The sequence below is a fragment of the Scomber japonicus genome, chromosome 4 (genome assembly GCF_027409825.1).
Source record: "Scomber japonicus isolate fScoJap1 chromosome 4, fScoJap1.pri, whole genome shotgun sequence".
In the NCBI taxonomy this organism is placed as follows: Eukaryota; Metazoa; Chordata; class Actinopteri; order Scombriformes; family Scombridae; genus Scomber; species Scomber japonicus.
In genome coordinates, this window is record NC_070581.1 from 19,659,487 (window position 1) to 19,684,601 (window position 25,115).

General features: G+C 41.1%; 1 protein-coding gene across 1 annotated transcript in view; it reads right to left on the reverse strand.

The window, feature by feature from the left end:
- Positions 1–25,115, reverse strand: part of LOC128357310 (ERC protein 2-like) — a 114,636-nt gene that overhangs the window by 18,205 nt on the left and 71,316 nt on the right. The window contains 3 exon segments of the mRNA XM_053317636.1: positions 17,815–17,975; positions 21,630–21,769; positions 23,551–23,557. Coding sequence (XP_053173611.1) covers positions 17,815–17,975; positions 21,630–21,769; positions 23,551–23,557 — 308 coding nt within the window.

The following is a 25,115-nucleotide window of genomic DNA, read 5'->3' on the forward strand; positions in this document are numbered from 1 at the left end:
ACTCCTTTGGCCTGTATTACTCTTTATTATAGCTTTCCTTGGAGCTTGGACTAGTCGATTTCCCGTCAGTGTGTAGAGGACATGCAAGGTCACACTAACATTCACCCCACACTCCATCAGCCAATCACAGCCATATGAGCTCAACTTTATAAAAGCTGCATGGTCAGAGAACTACAATACCCAAAATGCGTTGAGCGCATCTTCACAGCAGAATGAAACCTAAACCTTAACGAAAGGTCATGAGAGAGATTTTTAGAAAGTAAAAAACAGATTTAAAGCTTTATTATATAGTAGCAAAACATATATGATTATTCCTGCCGCATATATCCTGTCTGTAAAAAAACGAATTGCACTGCAAGTAAAAGTCTGCTATCCTAGTTTTGAATAGGTAAAGGTACAGTACAGATCATTAAAAAGAAGTGTACATAAGTAAAACTTAATGGAAAAATTATTCATACTTATTACTGTGCAGGCATTATGCTGTTGGGTAAATTGACATATGAGAATGCATCATGATCATTTGCTGATATTATCATACTATAGATGTCAAAAAATACAGCAAAGTAATGCAGTACAATATTTAATTTGCCACTAAATAATGTAATGGAGCCAAAATATAAAGCTGTGCAAAATAAAGAGAGACTCAAGTAGTACTTAGAAGTTGTATGTGTAAAGCTGCATGCACATAAATGACCACATACAGTAGAATGAGCACACACACACACATCTGCTAATAATTAGCAATCCTCTGATTCCAACCAACCTTGGTTAATAGTTTGCTTTTAATGAAGGATGGTAAAATGTAAGTGAAACAAAAAAAAAGGTCAAACTGCTCTGCTTTGTGTTGAAGCAGCAGGAACCACATGTTCTTTTTACAGTCTGCAACGCAAACACTCTCTGACCACATATTAACTTATAAGACTTCATTAGCCCGGCTTTCAAGTGCTTTTAAGTGTGTGGGGAGAAAAAATACATTCAAAGCAAGAAATTATGAAAGATGCAGACGACACAGAGACAGACAGAGTCTCTCATGTACACACAAATACACCATGCATGCACTGAGACACACACACACACACACACACACGCACACGCACACACACACACACACACACACACACACACACAGACACGCACACATCATCATCATGTTTCCATCACTTCAGAGGACATTACATTGACTTACATAAATTCCTGGAGACTTATCCTAACCTTAACTATAACCACTAACCATTACTTGCCTAACCCGAACCTTAACCTTAAAATAACCTAAGCTTAACTTTAAACCAAGTCTTCACCCTAAAATGCATGATTAAGGGGGCCTGCTTTTTGTCCTCATAAGGGAGGCAAGTCCCCACAATATGAGGAATAGACACACACACACACACACACACACACACAGACACACACAGTGGTCTAGGTGAGGGTGATGATTAGAGGAGCTGTGGTCAGGTCTGGACAGGTCTGCTGTATATTTAGACAGATCAGTGAGGATCATGGGATCAAAGAGTAACATGATTACTACCTGGCCTTCTGATAAAAAACCTCACTATTATTTCCCTGTCGATACACCCAGGAATACACACTTAGAAGTACACACATATCTGAGTACGTTGACACACATACACACCCCCATACAGACACCCCCACACATACAAACTTGCAGTCATAGGTCCCGGCATTAAAAGACATACAGTGCACTGTACCTGCTACACACTAGACATACAGGTAGTCAACACACACGCACACACTCACACACACATTCTCTTACACACACATTCTCACACACAGACAGACATACTGTATACACCCACACCGCTCTATAATCTGGGTAATTTGTACGTTGAAGCTAGTGTAGACAGATCATGCCTCTGGTACATTGACTCTGGTTTGTCATTGCATTCACTTGTTTGTCAGTTGGTGTGAATTCCCAATAGAGACATGCCCCTTCTTATAAAGTATAGTTGTTGTGAGTAAGTTTTGTGTGAAGTCGATACAATAAAGCAACTTGCACTTTTATCATAATGGCACTTTGTGTTTGTGTTAGATTGAGTATGTGCATGTTTAAACTTAACAAGCATATGAAAATGAATGGTGGAAGCGCAGCATGCACGTGCATACAAGCATGACACAGCAAAAGTTTGCGCCTTGTAATCACTGCAGGAAAGAGTACACTCCTTCTATGACCTTTCCAATCCAGTTTCCTTTTGTCTTTGATATGTTTTGTCTGCAGTCTGCTTCACTTCCCCACAAACATGCATAAAATATAAACCGATCCACAGACAACATACACAGATAAACACAGACTGTGCTGAAACTGTGATAAGTGCTCAGCTGGTCCTCCCACACACCTGTGCATAGATTCCAACATACGTCTGGTTTTTAATAAAGGGACCAGTGGTAGTGTGCAGTCAGATTCTGCTGACAGACCCACTGATTTCCAGATAGATAACACACACATACACAGCCAAGCCAGCTCCCTTGGTATATTACATCACAGTTATTTTAATAATGGCTTCCACTCAGTCCTTTTGCTGGCTGTGGTTACATACAGGAGCGTATGTATGTGTGTGTGTGCATGACAGAAAGTGAAGAGGCCTTTATTTATTTTTCTGGCACTGTACTCTTAAAAAAACATTCCGTTATCATCCCAATATCCTCGTAGTTACTTTGAGTGCTAGATAAATGTAACATGAAAACAAATTCAAATGAGGTTACTGTGTTTGTGTGTATATTGCAAAAGAGGGACATAGCTTGGTGCATTTGCTTCTGCATCTGAGTGTATGGTAGTGTATGTGTACGTGTGTGTGTGTGTGTGCATGCACGCGCATGCTGTGATCTGGCGGTTTAGAGTATTACGATGTGTTGTTTGATGTAAAGACGTGGATGCGCTCAACTAAAGTTTAAGAGTTGCGGGTGAGAGTGAGATCATTAACTAAATGAGTTCCTCATGTAAGCTCTCCATCTTGCACTGTCTCATACACACACAAACAAAAAACACACACTACAGACATCTGGGGGTACTGCACGATTCTTGACCTTACATCTCTCTTCTTTCTGAATGCCATTCAGCTGTGACACTCCATCTTGATCAGCTATTCCCCACAGGTGAATAAGAAAGGTTCTGGTATGGGTCCCAGGCTTAACCCCATAATCAATTACCTCCAAATGATCATATCTACAGTATAAAAACAACTATCCTTATTATGAATAAGCCTAATTTGATTTTACTATAAATAGTGATATTAGGGCTATTCATGACAATATCTTAGATTATGCAAGAACATACCTTTTAGAAAAATAATTTGGTCAGTCTTTATGCTGCCTGGTCTTTAAAGTCCAACCAAAAATAAATTGCATCTTTTTCTACTACAGCATGCACATCTGTTCTGTAAACCACATGCCCCATGTTTTGCTTTGAGAAAAAAAAACTCAAAGGGAGGAATTTACATTTTATATTTTTGGGTTTCATGATGGCGCCTCCTATCCTTGCATTAGTCCTTCTACGTAGCTGGAAAACTTCTTTCCATACAGCCAATCAAATTGCTTAATTTAAACCATATTTGCTTAAAGCAGTAACAGCACTGTTCTATCATAGGCAGATGCTCACACTGAAAGTCAGGCAGCAGACTGCTACACAACACAAGACTCACAGACCTTGAACAACAAACCAGATTAGCGTTCCTATTTGAGTCCCCTTCTTATCTAACTAACAAACATTAACCCTTGTCTTGTCCTGCACCTTAGCTTGTTGAACGAGCAACCAAACAAACACTCACCAGGAAAAGGCGAGGTAACATCAGTTTGTAGACTATGTACCATAGCTAATTAGCTGGTCAGCTGCAGCACATTAAACCGCATGTAAACATATCCTGTAAATGTCACTTTGGTCCATTTAGATGCTGATGTGGGTCTTACTCTTCAATGCCACTGTGAGTAACACACTGTGTGCCCATGTCTTGTAAGCTGCAGCTCCTGTTTGTTTACTCGGACTCTTGTTCCCTCAGCCTACCAGTTATTGTCAATCAAATGTCCCTGCAGCAGATGAGAGCAAAATGAGCATTTCTGATATTTCCCCAAGACTTTTAATTCATTAAAATATAAAAAATACATTAAAAAACATGTTGATATTATTTTTATTCCAAAAAGAGATGACTAAATGAGATTTCAGTAGGACTTGAAACTGTAGACAAATTTCCAGTTTTGGTTGACAATAAATTATAATCTATACTCTATCACTGATTATCTAAGCAAATAAGCACTGTGATGCCATTATGTGACAGACAATTCTTCATGTAAATACAGGCTACAGGTGCTTCTCAATGTGCGTTCAATGTCGATTGACTGATCTATCATAGAATAACATCACATAATTAATCTGTACAACAAATGTACCATTTCTTCTGAGCACTGCACTACAGTATACATGTAACACTGAATCTGATTTAGACTGTAACACAGTCTGGGCCTGCTGTAGCCCCTGCTGAGTCTGTATGTATGTGCAGATTTGTTTGCATGTGTGTGAGTGTGTTGTAAATATTGTAAACATGCTGTCTTTTTGAGAATTTTAACGTCACCAGCCAATTTTAGAGACAACAGAGAAAAAGAAGGTGTGTTTTCATGTTTCCTGGGTTTTTGAAAGAGAAACATTGAAATAGTCCAGAAAGAACGTCATACAGACAAGGGATTGAGATAGAGAAAAAAAGTTACTTTGGGCTAGAGACCACCTCAGAGCTACAGAAGATCCAAAATAGACTCTGGGAAGGATTCAGACACGTGTACAAACATTTTGACATGAAAATCTGTCTGTGTCACAGAACAGCAACTTTAAAAGGTGGTGAGGAGCATGTGAGCAACACAAGTTAGTGAACAAGAAAGAAATGTTTATTGCTCTTTTATCTGCAGTCATGCAGTAAGACATACCAGGAAGCTGATTCCTGGATGGGGGGAAACACTCGCACGAAGCACACCAAAACTGACATGTCAAAATAGCTGCAGTGTGGCATGTGTGCACATACATGTGGGCATGTGTCTCTGTGTATGTGTGTGTGTATGAGTGTGCTTATCTTGCATGTGTGTTGTTTTTGCCAATAGGTGCATGTAAATGCATGTGTGTTTATCGTGCACTGAGTTCCCAAAGTGACATGTCAGGACACTGATTTCAGGAAACTGAGACACTTTGAGTCTGACAAACAAACCATGCCAGGAGGAGGATCTAAACAATGTCCCGCAATTGCTTTATTACTCAGTGTTTGCCTTAGGTGTCATGTTACTGAAGTCTTCAACACCATAAAAGCCTTCTCTATGGTTCAGCACTGTGTTTGTGTGTGTGTTTGCTCTGGCGGAGGCTCCCCTGTGACTGGTTATATTGGACATGCTCAAACAAAGCCAAACACACTACAGGAGCCGCAAGCAATTAGGGCCTGCCATAGTGCATAACTCCTCTCTAAACACCCTCTGTTTCCCCCTTGCCATCCACCAGTCTCCTTCTCTACCACATATTTCAAGGACTATGCCACCATTTGCGTGCTCGGTCTCTGCTAGCATCCTGTGTGGCATCAGCAGCAATAACACTGTTTGTGTGTATGTCATCTTCAGCATTACATGTTAACCTCAGTGGGTAGAACATCGCTGACTGGCACGGGAATGCTGAAATACAAGCAGGCAGCCTAATCCCTTGGATTAATACACATTAGGATGGTTTAGCAGGGAGCCGGGTGGGCTCTGTGTCTCCATTTCAGACCATTATTGGGACACATTTGTCTGTAGCCACATTATGACAATACACCTACGTGTTCTCCTGACTGACTATTGTTTGACGCAGGTTGAAACGTCAAATGCAGACATTTTCTCCTGCGCAGTAGATGATTAAGACATCCTCTAATGGCAGAGTGTGGGCAGACACAGTGACTGATGGACATCCAGTCTGAATCAGATCCTTTGGAGTCTGAGTAGAGAGTGATATCTTACTGCCTGTGGCAGAGACAGTGAAGATCTGTTTCTGATCAATGGAAGAAATACTGGTAAACTCAATCTGGGTCAACCTCTTTCTCCCACCAAATTCCTCTCCTTCTCTCTCTTTGTATTTTTGTCTCACTCTAGATGCATTAGGGTGTATCTTCGGCCCCTTGTCACTAAACATCTTATAAGAGAGATGTCAATCTCTGCAAAAAGTGAAGGACAGGAAGGAGGAATGAAGCAGTAGGAGTATGTGTGTGCGTATGTGCATGCGTGCGTGCATGCATGCGTGCGTGCATGCGTGTGTGTTGGGGGTATGTCTGTACCAGTTGTGTACTAATAAAGCTAATGATTGCCATCTGGCCTGTGAACAGATTCCTGAATTCCTTTTTCATGTCACTATGTTACCAGGCCATTATTGCAGTCTGGTCTGTGAGCCAACCAGATTATTACTTTAAACTTAAGACACATTTGGAATGAATGAAATGTAGAATGGACTCAGAAGATACTGATGAAGCCAGAACTATATATATATCTATATATCTATAGATATAGATATATAGATATATAGATCTATATACATATATGCCTGTGTAGATTGCAATTGTATGTTTGTATGTATGTATGTATAATATATATATATAAATATATATATGTGTGTGTGTGTGTGTACATGAACTATTAACAATGATACAGTCCCTGTTCTCTACTAACACCATGCACACACCCAACAGTAATGAGTTTGTATGCAAGTATGCAGGTATGTGCATGTATGTGCACTTGCGCCAAATTGCACTTCAATTTGTGAGTATATGTCAGGAGGCTGCATACCTTTGTATGTTTGTCTTATGTGTGTAAACCTTTTGTAGTGGCTAGCCTAGCTCTCCTGTTACACACACACATGTTCTTTATGGGCTGGCTAATGGAGCTGAGCTCTTCCTGCCTCTGTGATGTGGTTTACTGTTGTTTGATGTGCTCAGGAATTCTGCATAGGAGAGCACCCCGAGCTGATCTTATCACATAAAAGCCCTTGCAATGGAAGAAGACACTCAACTCTCTTTTTTAACTTAATAGAGATCTGTGTCCCTGTGAGGCTGTGTGTGTGTGTGTGTGTGTGTGTGTGTGTGTGTGTGTGTGTGTGTGTGTGTGTGTGTGTGTGTGTGTGTACCATTTCTCTAATTCAATCGAGTGTGTAACCCAAGGCCAAACACACACATTTGATTTCAGTAAATGCTGAACTCAGGGACCTGTGGCTGGAATGGACCAGAGACATGTCAGATATGTCAGTGCGCGTTATTTTGAGTATGTGAGTGCGTGTGTGACATAAGGAGAGAGAAAGTATAGACAGGGAAAAAAGGAAGGGTTTTACTTTTGATATTTCTTTTTGGATTTTACGTCGAAATGATTCATGTGTGATGACTGTATGACTATTCAACACACGGACATTTAAGTGCACCTGCTTGATCTGTGTAAAATTAACCCTTTGCAAGGTTTTCAATCTATTCATTTCTAGTCTCAAGGTGTTAGCTAGCCATGCCACGCATTATTTGCAGAAGTAATTTAGTGTAACTTTAAAGTCTGTGTTAAAAATTAATAAATATGTGCTCTGAATTTGTCAATTATCCACTAACGCTGTTGAAAGCATGGCCTGCCTGAACAAGCTCTTGAGTTGACAACAGTCATACTAAACCCTAATATAAAAATATACAATTTAAAAAATGCAGTTTGTAGATGTAAGGCAAGCATCATGGGTGATATTTAAGCCCCATGTTCCTGTAGTCATGCTGTTTTAATCACTAATACCTGTTTACACTGTAGCTACAGATGCACAGACAACAATCACCTGCATCATCATTGATACATTTAATAATTACAAGGAAAAGTCTGATATAATGCACGTTTTTATTTTCATTTTAAGTTATGACTGTGAGAAAATGTGTGGGTGTGGGAGCTTCACTTCAAGCACAAACACAGATGGACATGAAAGGAAACACACCACCACAATGTCTACACTAGCCTGCCTCATACGTACAGAATAATAATATAAGAAACGTATATATATTAAAAACTGAGGTTTTATTGAATGTCAGAGTATACACATACTGTCTCATTCAGAATATTCTATGCTACAATGACACAACATATTCCACAGTTCTTTGATCTTGACTTAAATTACTCCAGACATAAACACACATAACCCTCATATCAAGACATTCATGAATGCCCACATTTTCAATCACGCATGCACACGCTGTCTATTTTCCGTGTTTCATCTACAGCCTGAAAGTCATGCCATTGTCTTTGCTCACAACCCCCCCCAGTCATTCTTGTCTCTGCAGGATTCTGGTGTTGTTTGTTTAGTGGTGACCAGTCCTGTCTCTACCCAGTCTATCCACCCACATGAAGGTCTCATCTGTCTTATTGATGCTAGCTTTATAAATGAAGGACTACACAGATTAAACCGCGGTTTCCATCCTGTATAGATGTGACGCTTGCTTCAAATAAACTTTGGGTTTGAGTATTTTGTATTTTTTTCTCTTTCCTTCTCTTTTCCGTGGGTTTTGCTCAGCTTTTTCTTGGACATCAACTCTGATATCGTAAAAGTGAGACAAAGGTTTTATTGCAGAGTTGTGAAAGTTAACAGAGTCTGTGATGCTTGTGAGTGGTAATTTCTCTCCACAAGCAACTCCAGTGACCCCTACTTTTTCTTCTGATTTTATTATTTTCTTCTTATTCTCTTTCCACTCTTCTCCCTTAATTTCCTTTTCTCTCCCCCTCTCATCTCATTTCTTCTTCTCTCCTTTCCAGTCCTAAACTTTGGATACCCACTGGCCCCAAGAGAACAGCCATGTTTCCAATATGTCTCCATTTAGCAGAGACCAAATGAACAAGAGCAGGAAAAATCATCACATAGCCACTGGCACAATCTGCTTATCTTTCACTACTAATAGCTCTCATGCTCTTCACATCATTGCTCCTTAATGTGCATGCACACATGCACACATACACACACGCACACACACAGAAAGACAAATTCATGTATGCACATGTTGTTCAGTGCACACAAACACATTCAACACATATCAGCAAGGATACACACATTCATCCAAACTTGCTTGGGCTGTTTCCTGCCACTGCCGAGAAGTACATAATGATAATTACAGTTTGGGTCTACATCCCTGAATTAACCAGATCAGACACAAACACACACACAGACACACACACACACAATCCAGAAGTGCCAGGGGCTGCTGTGGTGAATGCTGACTGGTGTGCAGTGTTGGAACAACCCAGTGCTGGGAAGTGGTCCGTTGTACTATTGTTCTCTACTGAAACCTCCTGGGAACCATCTAAGCAAGGCTGAGAGATGTGTGGGGTGTTAAGTCAAACCAACAAAGAGTCAGAGACTCTGCCCTTACTAAGGGCTTTCTGTAACAATCTATAACTCTGACTAAAACTAGATGAGAATGTGTAGAAGTAAAACTGCAGAGAAGCAGTCTCCTCCACTCCTCGATTTTACCCAATGTTACAATGATGAGAAACGAAGGGTGACAGAGACACAGACAAAAATAAAGTGAAAGACGAACAAGATAAAGTCAAACAGACATAGCTAGAGAAGCCACAGAGGAAAAAGACAGGAGTGGGAGCTCAGGTGTGTGAATTTATGCCAGTAAACTCCATTGACTCATTTGTGTGGGTATACCAGCATTTCATGTGCCCATAATGGTAAATCATAAGGGTATTTTACTAAGCCACAGTTTTAATGGCCATTTTACAACAAATCACATCAAAAAACATATTACATGCAGCTGCATTTAATATAGTCCATCCCTCTCTTATCCTAAAAGAAACTGCTGCTCTTTGCACTTTCAGTTAATCCCTCATGCTCCATTCTGCTGCGATGTATCTATCTATCCATGTATCTATCTATCTGCATATCTGTGTATCTATCCATCTATCTTTTTGTCTGTCTGTCTGAATCAAATTTAAAATTAAGATTTGCTTCAGTGTCATGACCATACCTATAAGCATTTAGAGCATCACCTCCCTTCCTTCTCCTCATTCCTTTAGTGACCCTAAGGGCAGAACTGTCGTTAAGGAGGCTGTCAGTGGTCACTTTTGGGTGCTGTGTCATGGACTGCCTCTTTATGCCTGCAAGGCCCACCTCATCAATTGCCCACTCATGCACACACTTAAATGCTCCTGCACACACACACACACACACACACACACACACACACACACACACACACACACACACACACACACACACACACACACACACACACACACACACAATCAATTAGTCTTGAGATTTATACAACCAGGCAAAGTTTGGGGGTGTTAGTCTCCCTAAGGCCAATCAGTTTGAGCTTTCCCGAGATTTCCACACAAACCAAATGACACTAATTAGCTTTGTGTGTGTGTGTGTGTGTGTGTGTGTGTGTTTGTGTGTGTGTGTGTGTGTGTGTGTGTGTGTGTGTGTGTGTGTGTGTGTGTGTGTGTGTGTGTGTGTGTGTTTATGGGAGGGGGGGCATTCAGGTACGTGCACATGTATGTGTGTTTGCGAGTGACACTAATTAGCAGGGCTAGTGCACCTACTTCCTCAGGACCATTTCCTGTGATAGTAATTATTAGGTATGTGTGATAAATTCCAGGCCTTCTTCCACCCGTCCAGGGATAGAACAAGAGAACAAGAGAAAGACAGACAAAAAGGAGAGAGAGAGCATTTAATACTCTGAGGAAGTTAAAGAGTTCAGTAGTTCAAGAGTAATGAAGTAAAAGTGAGGAGACATAATGAAAGAATGGTTATACTCTACTGGGGCAAATTCTGAGTCAGTACAAAGGTGAATGCAGTTTCCACATGCAACATCTTCCCATTGCCTCCCTAACAAGGCCTCCCTATCCTCTTTTCTGGTTGTTAATCACTGCATTCTCTTAGTTTTTGTGCATCATATTCACCCCATCTTCACTATGTCAGTCTCCAAAGAAGTTTTTTAAGTCGCTGGAAAGACTCTTCCAATTCTGTCTATCAGTTTAACCAAACATACATATGAAGGTCCCCCCCCCCCCTCCTTTTTGGCTGACGTTTTTTATGATCATCGGTGTATCTGTCAGCTAAACATACGACTACATAAGACTCTAATCTACCAGTCACTTCTTTTAGAAACAATGCCCACTGTTCACAAATCCTCTTCACTATGTGAGCAAGCCAGCTGTTATCATACTTTAGGAAAACAGAGGTTATGCCAGTTTTACAAAACTTGATTTAACATACAGGACACAAAACCTCATACTTATGGTGTGGCACAATTCCCTAAATACTAAGTGGATGTAAGTACCAATAAAATATTAATACATAGTAATAAAAATAAATGTAACTGATGATAGAAGAGCCAAATCCTGAGAGAAGTGAGCTAAAACCTTAAGGGCTGCAGAGTGCAGTCCAAGAGAATAACAGGTCTAAGAAATGGTCTGAGAAATGGAATAATAGTTTAAGAAAAATGGGTAAAAAGTTTTAAATTAAAGTTTTAATTGAACCCACATCTCCATTAACTGAACAGCACATAGAAGCAAACTTTACAGGTGTATCTTAGGACTGTTACTCTGTCTCTACTTTAAGTGGCAATTTTGGTTGAACACATCAACATTAATATGTCTCATAAAATGTTAAACATTTTTTAATCTTTACATATTTTAACTTTACACTTTGTTGATAGATAAGGAACCCCAGAAACAGTGTCAGTAAGGTAAATACCTATACAATTCTTAAAATGCTTTATGTCAAGGTTTTAGTAGTGTCTTTGTGATGAGTTTTATAAACAGTACATATTTTCCATTCATGACCCCAATTGTTGAATTTTCAGATCATGCACGAGCCTTGCTCATGTTGTATATTTTCCTCTTTCATCTCTTAAATATAGCACAACACACGTCTTGGGTTTTTCATTACGTATAATCATGTTCAACGCTACCCATAGTTCCCCATTTTCTTTGATTCCTTGAAAACACAAGTATGATCCTAAATCTGTCCACACAGTCTTCAGTATGATTGTCATGAGGATTTACTTTGAAAGTAATAAATAATATAATTATATTTTGTACCAGACATCTTATGACGTTTCCCATTTATCTCTAAAATACACTGTAGAAATAACTTGGGTTATCACCAAACCTTGAAAGAACACCGAAAGCAATTGAGCAATATCTTATATCTGTTTTTTCAAAAGAAATTATTTAATGTTTGAGAAGTTTGGATTACATGCTTGTCAGTTATATGGCTTATTGCTGTAATACCACTGGTAGGCCATTGTTAAAACCTGTAATTAATTATCCTTGGTTTGAATTTGGGATTATAAGCCTGAAAACAGGTTTAACATATTTTAAGGCTTACTGTATGGGACCCAGGTAGAGGTCTGTCATTACCTCACTGTATTGAACAAGGACTTAGAAGCAGGGATTTCCATGTGATGAAGCCATCCATTGACAAAACCTCAAAGGAGGAGGAGGAGGAGGAGTAGGGTGGAGCATGCCTAGGCCCTGACATAATAACACACCTACAGGCCCGACAACCGACACACATGTCGAAGGTAAACACGTATGTCAGAGGGCACGGGAGCACAGACAGACATGATGAATGGACCCAAGTTCCCACGAGGCGACGCACATGCAAACTTGCTCAGAAAGAGAGGAAGGTGATGTGTGGTCAGCCCCTCCTCATCACAGCAGTACAGAGAATCCCATTCACACACTGCAGCAACCTTCTATGTTTCATCATCACCTATCAAAACAATCGCACTGTAACACCACACTTGTGCACATGTGGCTGTGTGAATGTGCATACATGTGTGTAACTCCTTTAAATCCTTGCATACAAAAGGCTGTGACTGTGTTTGTGTTTCTGCTCGTTGGTGAATAGTACAATATTTTGCAGGTGGTTATCAATATGAATGTAATTTCAAAACCGCAGGGGTTGTGATTGCATAGTATACAGTATGTATACGTGTATTTGCATGCATTCTTATCTATGTAAATATATAAAACAAATATATCAATGTATTTTCTTGGTGTAAATGGCATGGCCAGAATAACCATAAGGGCAATAAGATAATTGCCCACAACTCAGGATCTCTAATGGTCCCAGGGCACAAGCAAAACAATGAGAGTGTGCGACTCGGAGTTGATAGACCCTCCTCTAAAAGTTGAAAAGCTCAAAGGTGATGCCAAATTAACATCAAGTTGGCACTGACGCAGGTGACATCCTCAACAATCACGTAGGTGTAGCCTCAGTTTGCATTAAAAAAACTCAAAAATGGAGAAGCCTGGAGGGCAGCTAAAATTGAATAAGATAAAGAGGTTGGAAAGGTGGAGAATTTAAAATATACACCTAAAGCAGGTAGTTTCTTCACTTCTGCAAGAAGTCCCCAGAAGCAGCGTACAACGGCACTAGTGTGACCACTGATGGAATTAGCAATGGGTTGCGGTCACCTGTAGGGACTGCAAGCATCTTCTGCACCTCCATGCTGACGCTCCTTGGAGATCCTGCACTGTGGGTAACTATTATAGAGCAGCTACAGGAAGAGGTGATCCAATGAATGCCTGTGAGTGAGTATCCTTGGCAAAACGTAATAGTGTTTCACTAGTATTCAAAGTTCTATAAATTCATTTGTGCATCTCCACATCAAAATGCACTTGATGACTGAATAAATGTACAGTATGCTACTGTACAGAGTTCTAATCAACAAAAAAAACTGATTTGTTGAACATTGGACTTGATGATGATGATGTCTTCAATGTGAATATTGTCGTGGGGAGGGGGGCCTGGGGCTGGTAAATGTGTTTCCCTGTGTGCGATTGAGTGCACATGGTGTATATACAGTATGTGTGTGTGTCCAGGCCCCTCGGAGAGACATGACCTTGCCAGTACAGCTGGTCTTTCTGTGTGTTTAGTCAGTGTAACCATGGCGATGGCACTGTGCAGACAGGATGTCTATGTCGGGGATTTGGAAGTCATAACCTCGCTACTGCTCTTAAGCTTCATTATGCCACGAGTTACTGTAACTAGCCAACAAACTGAATACATGAACACACTTCATGGACAGAACTGAATTTTGGGGTTACAGGATTGGGATTATTACATTTCCACAATGTAGCATAGCTCATCTGCCAACATGTGTAGGTGCTGAGTTAATGGCATGAGAAAAGGAGTGAGCATTAGATAAACTGTTAGTAAAGTAATTGTTCTGTTCAATTTTCTGGTAAAACCAGAAAAGTGTAGCACATTTAGTTGCTGTAAGCATATACTCTAACAAGCAAGGGCACAAGAAGAGCATTTATTTGATACAGGTCCTTTGGATGACTAGTTTTGTAGTTTTGTAGGCCAAGTGGAAGTGTAAAACAAAACATAGGAAGATTAATTGAAAGCAGGTACCTAAGACATAATTTACTCAAAAATCTTTGCACATGTTTGTACATTTTCTCTTTTGTGACTACACAAACTTCTCTGACTCAGCCTGGCTGGAATACCTGAGAATTTTTTTTTTTTTATCCACAAACCAAAATGTGTATAAAACACGGATGACAATGTTATTTATCATCTGATTTGGTGCAGGTGTTTGCTGACACATGGCATGTTGTGTTCAGTCATTCTACTCTCACCCACTTTTCTGTCTTTGTATTCTTCCCACCTCTCTTTCGATAGCCATTCTCTGCTAACCAGACCCTGCTCGCTCCCACTCTTCACAGCTCTATTCCATCTTTTCCCTGTTCTTTCTTCCACCACTCCCTTCATCATTCCCCTACTCCCACCCACCATCAATCTCCTCATCTATCAATCACTCCCTTAATCTATCATCCTTTTTTCCTCTATCATTTACTATTTCCTCCCTAACCCTCTGCCACAGCTTGTCTATTTTCCTCCGTCTACTGTCTTGCAGTCTTTCGACTGATGTCTGCATGATTTTCCCTCCATACCACAAATTATCAACTTGCCCATTCTCTGCTTCTAAAAATGTCCACCTTGTCAACTATGCATTTCTTTATGCATCACCGTCAAAGCTGCCACTACGTTTTCTTTGCTCTATCATCATTTTGCATCACTAAAATGTAAACAGAGATAATATCAGCTACATTCCCAGTGTCTTCAGGAGGATCAGGTTCAGTAAGCCACTGTGATGTTGTGGCATGTAGTATTATCCCATTCAGACTATGGAAACATCTCAATGACTAGCTATTCAAAATGTCCAAACACATAATTTCTCTATTGTGCACCTACACCCCATGACCCTGGACTCACTTAATGACTAGCTCCTCTGGAGGCCATCTGTGTCTATGTCTGTGTGTGTGTGAATACTGTATAGTATGGTGGAAACTCAATCTAGTGTGGGGTGATAGAGTAAACCCGCACCGTTCCTTATACATCCAGCATTCAGCTCTATATCTGAAAAAGGCAAATATGAAAATCTCTCTCTCTCTCTCCTCTCTCTCTCTCTCTCTCTCTCTCTCTCTCTCACACACACACACACACACACACACACATGCACATGCAGGCACATACACAATACAAGCTAGGAAACCCAGCATGCAATGAGAGGATATTGAAAATGATTTTTCCCCCTCTTGTCTCTTTCATTAATAGTGTTGAAAAGCCAAGAGTCTGCTCTCTCTCTCTCCTTCTGGCTCACACACATACACACACATTAAAAAACACACACAGAGAGCTACCCAGTTCACTGGGGAACGTGCTTCACATGGTTTGCTTCAGCTGGTCTTCTTGACAAATGCCACATTAGAGCGGAGAGAAGGAGAAACTTGGCATGCAATCAAACTTCTCTCATGATTTCTAAGATTTGAAATACTTCAGTTTGTGTAGCCCTCACCCTCCTCCACTCTATCCTCCCTTCCCTCTCATTCTACTTTTTTCTATTTTTTTCTTGCTTTTACTCTAACACCCTTCCTCTCTCTCTTTATCTCCTGTTACCTCTCTTTCTCTGCCCTATCTTCCCTGTTTAGTTTTCTCTGTGCTAACTTGGACCAGAGCTGTGCTGTGGGAATATGGCCCCTTTAAGCACAAAGCCAAAGTTTGTGTAAGTATGTATGTGCATGTCTGCAGACGTGAGTGATTATATGTGAGTTCCACTGAGGTTGTGTGTTCATTCTGCATGCGTATCTTTGTGGCTTATTCAGATGCAAGTCAGTCTCACGAAGCTTCACCCCTCGCAATTCAACAGTCCTTTAATCCTCATCATCAGTGACCCCAAACCCCTGACTCTGACCTCTTCATACACACAAACACACACAGAATCAAATGCACAAGAGACCACACACACACTCATGCCCCCTGTGCCCCCTCCATTAGCTCTTACCAGTGTAGACTTGTATCCAGTCAAAGTTTTGAACACAAAGGCAAAGAATCCCATCTACTTTGTTGCTGAATATGTCAGCCAACCATCAAACTAACCATCTCTCTAATGGTAATATAATAATGATTTAAGTTGAGTGCCAGTAAAGTGCAGAAGTATCTTTCACATGCCAGGTCTGTGAGCATGTTTGTAATTTCACGTATATACCTAGAAGCACGGATTGTGTCTGTATCATGTGTAATACATTTCCTCTGCTAAACATCCCTGGTGATGTTTGGATGGTGGAAACTGGAACAGACACGACGAAGATGGTTTGTATCATCTGTGTGTGTGTATGTGTGTGTATGTGTGTGTGTGTGTGTGTGTGTGTGTGTGTGTGTGTGTGTGTGTGTGTGTGTGTGTGTAAGATATGGGCAAGGGCACTGTTTTCTTGCCTTTTCTCTGATATTGTAGGCAGATGCATACACACATTCTTTTAAAGTTAGTGTGATCAGAGGGTCTTGCGAGGCATAATGGATTTTAAAAGATGTGTTTTCAATACATGTGTGCCAGTCTTTCCTTTTGTACTGTACTGAGTGGCTGACTTTAAAGGCATTTCTCTGCGGCACATGACAACCAGATATGTGGCTCCATGCTCCTTCAATCAGAGTGCTCAAAGCAAACGCACATGTAGCCGCTCCACTGACAGATCACTGAACTCACTCACACATTTCATACATACCCACTGACACACACTCACACATGGAAATGCATCCAGTCCCTCACCCTTTTTTTAGTTTCCTCCTTCTTTAACTCTTCTGTCACACCCCAGACATACACAAAAAAAACAGCCTCACACACATTTTCCTTTAACCTGCTGTCCAAGGCTGCAGCACCTGTCCTCAATAAATGTAACTTTTCACAAGGCAGCTATAGACAATGGTTGATCCTACTTCAAAACACACCTCAACACTGACGTCTATATAAGACACATGCACAGATGCACATGTGAACAGGTGAGCCAATAAAACCAGCACAGTAGTAGACACACAGAATTTCTTTTCTGCAGCAACAAAGCTGCTGTTTAGGGCAATAACAATGCTCCTGAAATAGCACTGAGCCAAATATGTTGCCAATGATAATACCAGATCTTATACCTTATAGTTCTTTGGGGGCTGGGTTTGCAGTCACTACCACAAACACTTGCGGTTTACAGTTTATGGCTGTGTGTCTTACTTAAGTTACCAGCACTTCTTGCTCTGCAGTGCAAATGCAGCTAAAATAATTCACATTATTGAGTACTGAGTTTGCTATGTTGAAGTCTTTCTTTTGCCAATTAGAGAAATCTAAAGCCATGAATTAACCATATTTTACAGTTACACACCATGCGATTATTATTCTGTGTGGCCTATACTGTTGTTTATGGAACACATGAAAACATAGTTAGGTAGGGTAGTGTAAAGTAGATGGATAAGATATAAATACTGTGCTTTATATACAGACAGATGAGACTAACTTCATCTCCAGAATCTCTTCCAGCTGTTTGCGTCTCTCATGGCGCAGATTGTTGAGGTGTCCATCTCTCTCATGCAAGGACTGCTGAGTAGAGGACAGACGCAACTTTGTGGCGTCCAGCTCTTGGCGTGTCTTCTCCAAAGCCCCCATCAGCTCCTCCAACTAGTCAAGTAAACACACACACAGACAGGTTTAAACAGTACACAGTAAACAGGAAACTTGACAGAATACCCAAACAAAACTCAAATGTAAAAAAAAAAGTTAATAAAAATCTATTTTACACTTAAACATGTACAGTCACACACATGGTGAATAATCAGATACACACTTCTGGGGTGCTGGATGGTGATGAAATGACTTTCTAAGCATGAAAATGAATGGCCAGTGGACAATAAAGTGCAGGTGAAATTACTGGGGTTCAAAGGTTAGTTGAATGATATGTCTGCTGACCTATGTGGTGGAAACAAGGGCTCCTTCTCCTCCTCCACCTTTCTCCACTTATTGTATCTCATTCTCAAGTGTGGTTCTACTTTCGAGCAGGTGAGAATAATGCTCTCCTATATAATGCATGCATCTCCTCCCTCAGTGCACACATGCCCTCCAGCCATGCAGTCCTGCATGTCCAACCTGAGTGTCTGACAGACAGGATGTGACCTGAGGGCGTCATTATCCTAAGACAGGAAGTGTGTAATTGTCTAACAAGTACTTCACAATAGGATGCAGTACTAGGCAGGCATGTTCAAATGATGTAAATTGAGGACCACAAGAGTATTAATTTATCTTTATTCAATTCTGATGATTTGCATATTTGTGATATAAGATTAGTCAAATAATACATTCTGGAGTGTTGGATCTCAAATGAACAAAGGGAAGGAAAGAGAAGGAGAAGCAAAAAGAAAAAAAGACTGAGAAAAGGAGTATTAGGGGAAAGCACTCCATGGGGTAGGACATGAAAAAAGGCTTGGGCCTCTTTTATGACGGGGCCAAATCGTTCACACATTTTCAGGACACTCTCCATCTCCGCCGGTTTTCTAGGTGTGTTTCACAGATGTCAGATAATGTGCTCACTGACTGTTCATGAATATCACATATGGAGTGAGAGAAGAAAGGGTGAAAGCAAAGCGAATGGGGAATACAGAAATTTGCAGCGGTGGGAAAGTGACAACTTTCAGTCATAACTTCCAGGAAACATATCAAAGCATTGTTTTAAATAAAATATACCCCACCGCCCTGCCAACAACAACTGACCTCCAAAGTATCCAGCAGCTAATATACCCAATCTAAACAAGACATCCAACTGTCCACAATCACACTATGTTTAATGTTTGATGTCTTGTTTCAGGCTTAAAAGAATCCAAAGCCACTCTTTTCATCTTGAAAGCCAAGGGTCATACACACACACACACAACTCCATTTACACCCACCACATGTCTATCAACCCTTATGTTCAAACTCCCCCATCTTAGTCACCCATTAGTCCACCACCCAGGCTCGCCCTCACTTCACAATCACATCATTAATAAGGAATACAATGCATTTTAGTGAAATTAGGGACCTAATCAGCTTAGTGGTGAGCCTGTGCGTGCTAATTTAGCTCAACTTCAAGGCAAAGCCCCCCAGCCAGGCTAAGGCTCACTAAGACTGGCCCAAAGCCCTTTTAGTTGCTAAGCTGATTGGGGGCTCAGAGGTAAGGGCCAAATCCCTCTTGTCCATTTGTGTCGGTGTTGCTGGTTCAAAGGCCTAGTTCAAACGCCACAGAGGGGGAGAGAGGGAGAGAGACAGCAGCAAAATGGAGAGAAAGGGAGAGAGAGTGTGGAGATAATTGGGGGAGACAACTTAAGAAGGCAGATGGGAAAGAACAAGGCTCGGGACGATGAATGGACAGCAGGAGAAAGACAAGAGACAGAGAGTGGCAGAGACCAAGGGGATATAAAGAAAAGTGACCCAGGGCATTACCCATGCTCCATTTCAGCAGGTCAGGCTGATGGAAGACTTTCAGCGCATTACACATCATGAGACTGATTACTCTGGGACAGAGGGGAGAAGAAAGAGGAAAATCAAGAAAAAAATTACGGGGGGAGGGTGTGAGAATGTGAGTCTGGCAAGGCACTCTGAAACGGTGCCAGGGTCAGGTGATGTTTCAGAAGGACCTGTTCCTCTCTCTGTTAGCCCAACAAACACGACACAACACCCTCAGTTTGAGGCAAGAGTGGCAGCTGACAACTGTATAACTGCATGGCAATAGCATGTTGATTTGCTGCATGCTTATGTGATGATGTCATTTTGGCTCACACTGTTCAGTGTGTTAAGAACACCTAGAAGTTAGCATGTTAAGGACCAAGCAACTTGAGTTCCAGGCGAAATGGGTATCTTTTCTTGCGTCAACAGCATGACTGCAGCTCTATTCTGGCTCAATATGTGTCAAGTGCGGTCACCAGCATTACTGCAGCATGGCTCAGTATTTTCGCTGTGTGTCGGGTCTGGATTGTCTTGAAATGAAAGCTATGTTGCCTATAGCTTTTGGGGTCAATGAGTGTTAACATGTCACAAGTTAGAAAAGGATTTCCCCAACTACAAATGGGTAAACTTAGGTCAAAGCTGAATCACCCATTTCTGTGCGTGCGAAAAGCCCCACAGATATAAATATGCTTTTCTTTCGGACTTCTCACTGGATCGAAATATTGTTTGATAAACACAGTATCCATGCTGACTGTAAGTCAAGCGTGTAAAGCACAGAAATTGCGAAAAAGGAGGAAAACATTAGAAAACAAGCCACAGTTAGCATTGGCTCTCGTTGAATTTTCTAAACTGAGTTTGACCTTCTCTCACTTTTTCGCTCTGTCCACCAGTCTCCTCTCTTCATCTTTTATATTCTTCTCAACTTCTGTCTTTGAATGTATGTGTGTGTGTGAAGAGGAAATATACAGTATGTATGTGTGTTTGAAGCAATACAGCCACCATCCTGCCTCAAAATGTTAGCTCTTGTCCTAACCGCCAATTGCTCTCATATTACTCGTGGCACTCATAAGTAATGCAAGGTCATTCTCATTCAAATGCACACTCACACCGAGAGGAAACACACTCCCTTGCCCTGTTTCTCTTTCCCACCACAGACACACCTACACTCTCACACACACACACGCACACACACACACACACACAAATAAAAAAGCACACACATACACTTTTTTGGAAGCACTTTAAGACCAGCTGGCAGTCAGAAAGACAGATAGATAGCAGGACATAAAGAGTTAAAGGGTAGCCTGTACTCCATCAAGACTGTAAGCCTAAAATGTACCTCTATGTTAATGAATTCTGATTACACATATACTCAACATATGCATACATTTTGAGCATGCAACAGCAAACTTAATGAGAGACAGAAAATAAATGCTGGAATGTTTTGTTTGAGTTTTAAATTTCAGTCAGGAAAGAAAAAGCATGTTTAGAGAATAAAAACGGATTGAAGAAGAAAAGACAATAACAGATAGGAAGCAAAAGACAATGATCCAATTTGTAATGATGATATTTGTTGGTTAAGAGCACCAAATGAAGCGATTCAGGATCACTTATTGACTGCAGTCTGCCTGTAGTTACACACTTAGCCACATGAGGGTGCAGTTAAGTTCATCACATTTTCCCTGTGGTCCTCCATAGTCCTTGGTGATTTGGTACCTGTGCTCAGTTTAAAAGGTAGACCAGAATGCCCGTACTGTAGTATGTAAGGATACAAAAGACCATATGTGTGTGTGTATGTTTAAGTGTAAGTATATATGTAAGCTGGTCCTCCATCAGTGAGTGTAACATCAGGTCAACCTGTCTCTGGGCCTGAACGCGGGCAGCCTCCTCCTGAGCCCAGAGTGACTCCCTATGTGCGGAGGTGTTCATGCTCTCCCTCAGTGCTTTCTCCAACTCCCTGATCCGTTCCACCGTCTCCCGCATGGCGTCCTGGGAAGCTGAAAGAGGAAGCTGTGGGTCGAGTTTATAGGAACGGGGGGGTGGAAGAAAAGTAATAAAAGCCAAGGGAGAGAGTGTTTGTTTTAAAAAACTCCCGATCAAAATATTCTCACACTAGAATAACACCAGCAAAAGATAATTTAAAAAAGGTGTAATTGTTGGTCCCTTTGCTAAGAGGACTCTGTTCCATGTAACAGAGAAAAGAAAGACTTGAGAGAGTCAAAAGTTGTGGTGAGAGAGGGAAACAAGATTCTCTTAGAAGAGACACAGCCAAAATAGAAGAGAGTGATAAGTGATGGAGAGAGAGACTGTGTAAGTGCTATGACCTTTGCAGACATCCATATGTGTGTGTGCACTGTGAGTGTGTATGTATGTGTGGAGCAGAGCGCACACGTTCACATCCATAGTTTGTGTGTGGCCTCTCTGACACCTATGGTGAGTGGGAAAAGGATCCCTCTCCACACTAGGTGATGGATCTGTGAAAGAAAACACTGGACAGAAATAATAAACCCCTAGATTCTCTCTCTCTCTCTCTCTCTCTCTCTCTCTCTCTCTCTCTCTCTCTCTCTCACTCACTCTCCCAGTCGTCAAAGGTTGATTTGGCTTCAAGTTCACACGTTCACACTTAGAGTAGCAGAGCAGAAGCCTTGGAGTCACATAGGCAACAAGTCACTTTCAAGCGGTTGTGTATCCTTATTGGAAAACACTATAACATTTTGATGGATGTGCCAATTTGATCTTCCCAAAAACACAAGATCAGATGCTATAAGATATAAACTAAAAATTGCATTGTAATATGAACTATTGATCAAAATATCATCTAAACACATAGCCGCACGATGCAAACAAATGTTTGTGTTGCATGACGGTGAAGGCACATCCCAGCCACCAAAACAAAATGACAGAATGCAAACCATTACAAAAGAGTGTTTTGAGGGTTACAATCATTGGACATGAGACACTCCACACCACAAACTTGTAGACACTTAAAAAAAAAGGCATCAAACTAATGGATGTGACGCAGTACAAGTGGCAAGAAGGTGTGCCCAGAGCAGAGATTGTTAATAGCAATGAAGATGCATTAAAACCCCTTTTCAAACAGCAACCAAGCAAATCTCGCAACAGAGAAAAGTGTGGATTTCTCTATGACAGATGACCATTGCTTGGCAACGTTTCAATGTTTTAAACTGGCAACTAATCTCAGACATGTTTTGTAACAGTAAATTAGTAAATTCTGAACACTGGAAACAATTCCAGATTAGTAGACATATAGCTGATATATGGAGCACAACGTGAACATGCATGTCTAATATCATTAGTGAGTCTGAAAGCACTCTGGACAGACCAATTATTTGCAGTGCATAAAGCAGAGCTCTAAGCTAAAAAGAGCTGTGGCTCATACATGGGGAATACATTGTTACGGCGAATAAGGAGATGCTAAATCCACGGAAAGTTGAAAAGAGTAAAGTTATTTTACGAGGCTGTGCCAGGAAAATGCAAGATCTATATAAGTGGCTTATTAAACTGGTAAATATTAAAGAGGAGGAAATTAGTTTTTGCTTGGTGCCATCAGATCCTCAATGTTGTGGTAGCAATGTCCAAAAAGAATTGAAAGAAATTTGTATCAAGCCAGCTCTGATGATTTACAGTTTCTTCAAACTCAATAGTAAATATTAAATAACTGGGGTACAGCAGCAATGGGATTATCCCTTAGCGTGATGAAAATAGTGCCAAGTCAGCCAAATCACAAGCGGATACTTGTGGCTCGTCACGTCAGCACGACACAGCTGGAGGTGAGCGACAAACACCCGCACACACACGTACAGAGGCAGGCTGTGTGCGTCAGCAGTCCAAAGCTGTAATTGAATGTGACAGACGGGCAGTAATTCGATGCACCAGAATCAACAAGTACTAGTCTGACTCCGCCCAACAGACAGGAACACACATATGCACGCACACATACACTTATATACACACACCCCACTGAGATGGGGCTGCCACTGCTGGACCCCCGAGTGAAACCTAACCAGAAAGCTGTTTCTGTCTGTCTGTCTGTCTGTCTGTCTGTGTAAATGTGTGCACATGTGCAATGTATGTGTCTGTCTGTGTTCTTGAGTGTTATTAGCAACAAGAGAATATTGCTCGTTTTCAAGAATACAAGAAAGGGCAAGTACAAGAGAGATAGAGAGATACAGAGAGCAGGAAAAAATGGAAAGATAATTGCCTCAGCAGAACCAATCATCACCTACTGCCCTTGGGAAGGCTCATTATGGAGTCTGGCCCTTTCTGGTTTGATGGAGGGATTATAATCACTAAAATAAACGAGCAGGCAGTGAGAGAATGCACATTTCCAGCAGCTGCGTACCTACGATCCTCTGCTTCACACATACATACACTCACACACACACACACTCACACACACACACACACACACACACACACACACACACAAACCACTTACCCACATAGCCTGATCCAGGCAGACACAGACATCTGTCTCTGTCTCTGTCAAAAAGCTTTTGGGCACAGCATCAACCTCTATGTGTCTTATTTCATGATTTAAAAAATGTAAAGTATGTGTGCAGGGTCTGAATTCTCATGAGCAGTTTCAGACAACTGTATAGACTGTGGGAAGAATCTTGAAATTTATCTTGTATAACTGTCCCTAGATCTTAAAGAAAATAAAGCAAGTCTCTTTTATCCTTGAGACTCTAAACAAGGGAGCGGGGCGGTGGTGTTGGGGGGGGGGGGGGCTCTGATGCCTCTGTTACAGATAGAAGAGAAATAATAAGCCTGTGCAAAGGCTCGAAGTGGACATTTCCGATGTGTGTTTTCTCTGTGTTTGTGAAGTGCAGCGTGGCGCGATAGAGACGATGGAGCGGAGAGATGCTATCTCTCCATCCCACATAAACTCTCCTGGATGGAAGGGGAGAGGGAGGGATGAGGGAAGGCCCTGTTTGTTTGTGTTTACCCTCGAAGCGTGCTGTGTTCCTGATGGACCCGCAGATAGATGGGGAAAGAGAGCACCATGGAGGCCACAATGCCTGACTGCTGAGTAAACACAATGTGCAGAACGCATACTGTATTTATCACATCTCACCGCTATAGATAGTTAGCTGGAATGGCAGTCTTGCGTAATCTTACTTTTTGTTCTAAAGTACCGCTGCTTTTTGATATATTGATGCTGCATTAAATCACACTCTTAATATTTACTATATCATACCATATTCTGAACAGATGCACTTGCTCTATTTACACTCGGGGACTTGCTGATTTGTTGTCAAATGTTTTGTCTGGAGTGTAGTGTTGTTCTTTTGCACCTTGGCTTCAAAAGAGGATCAGCGT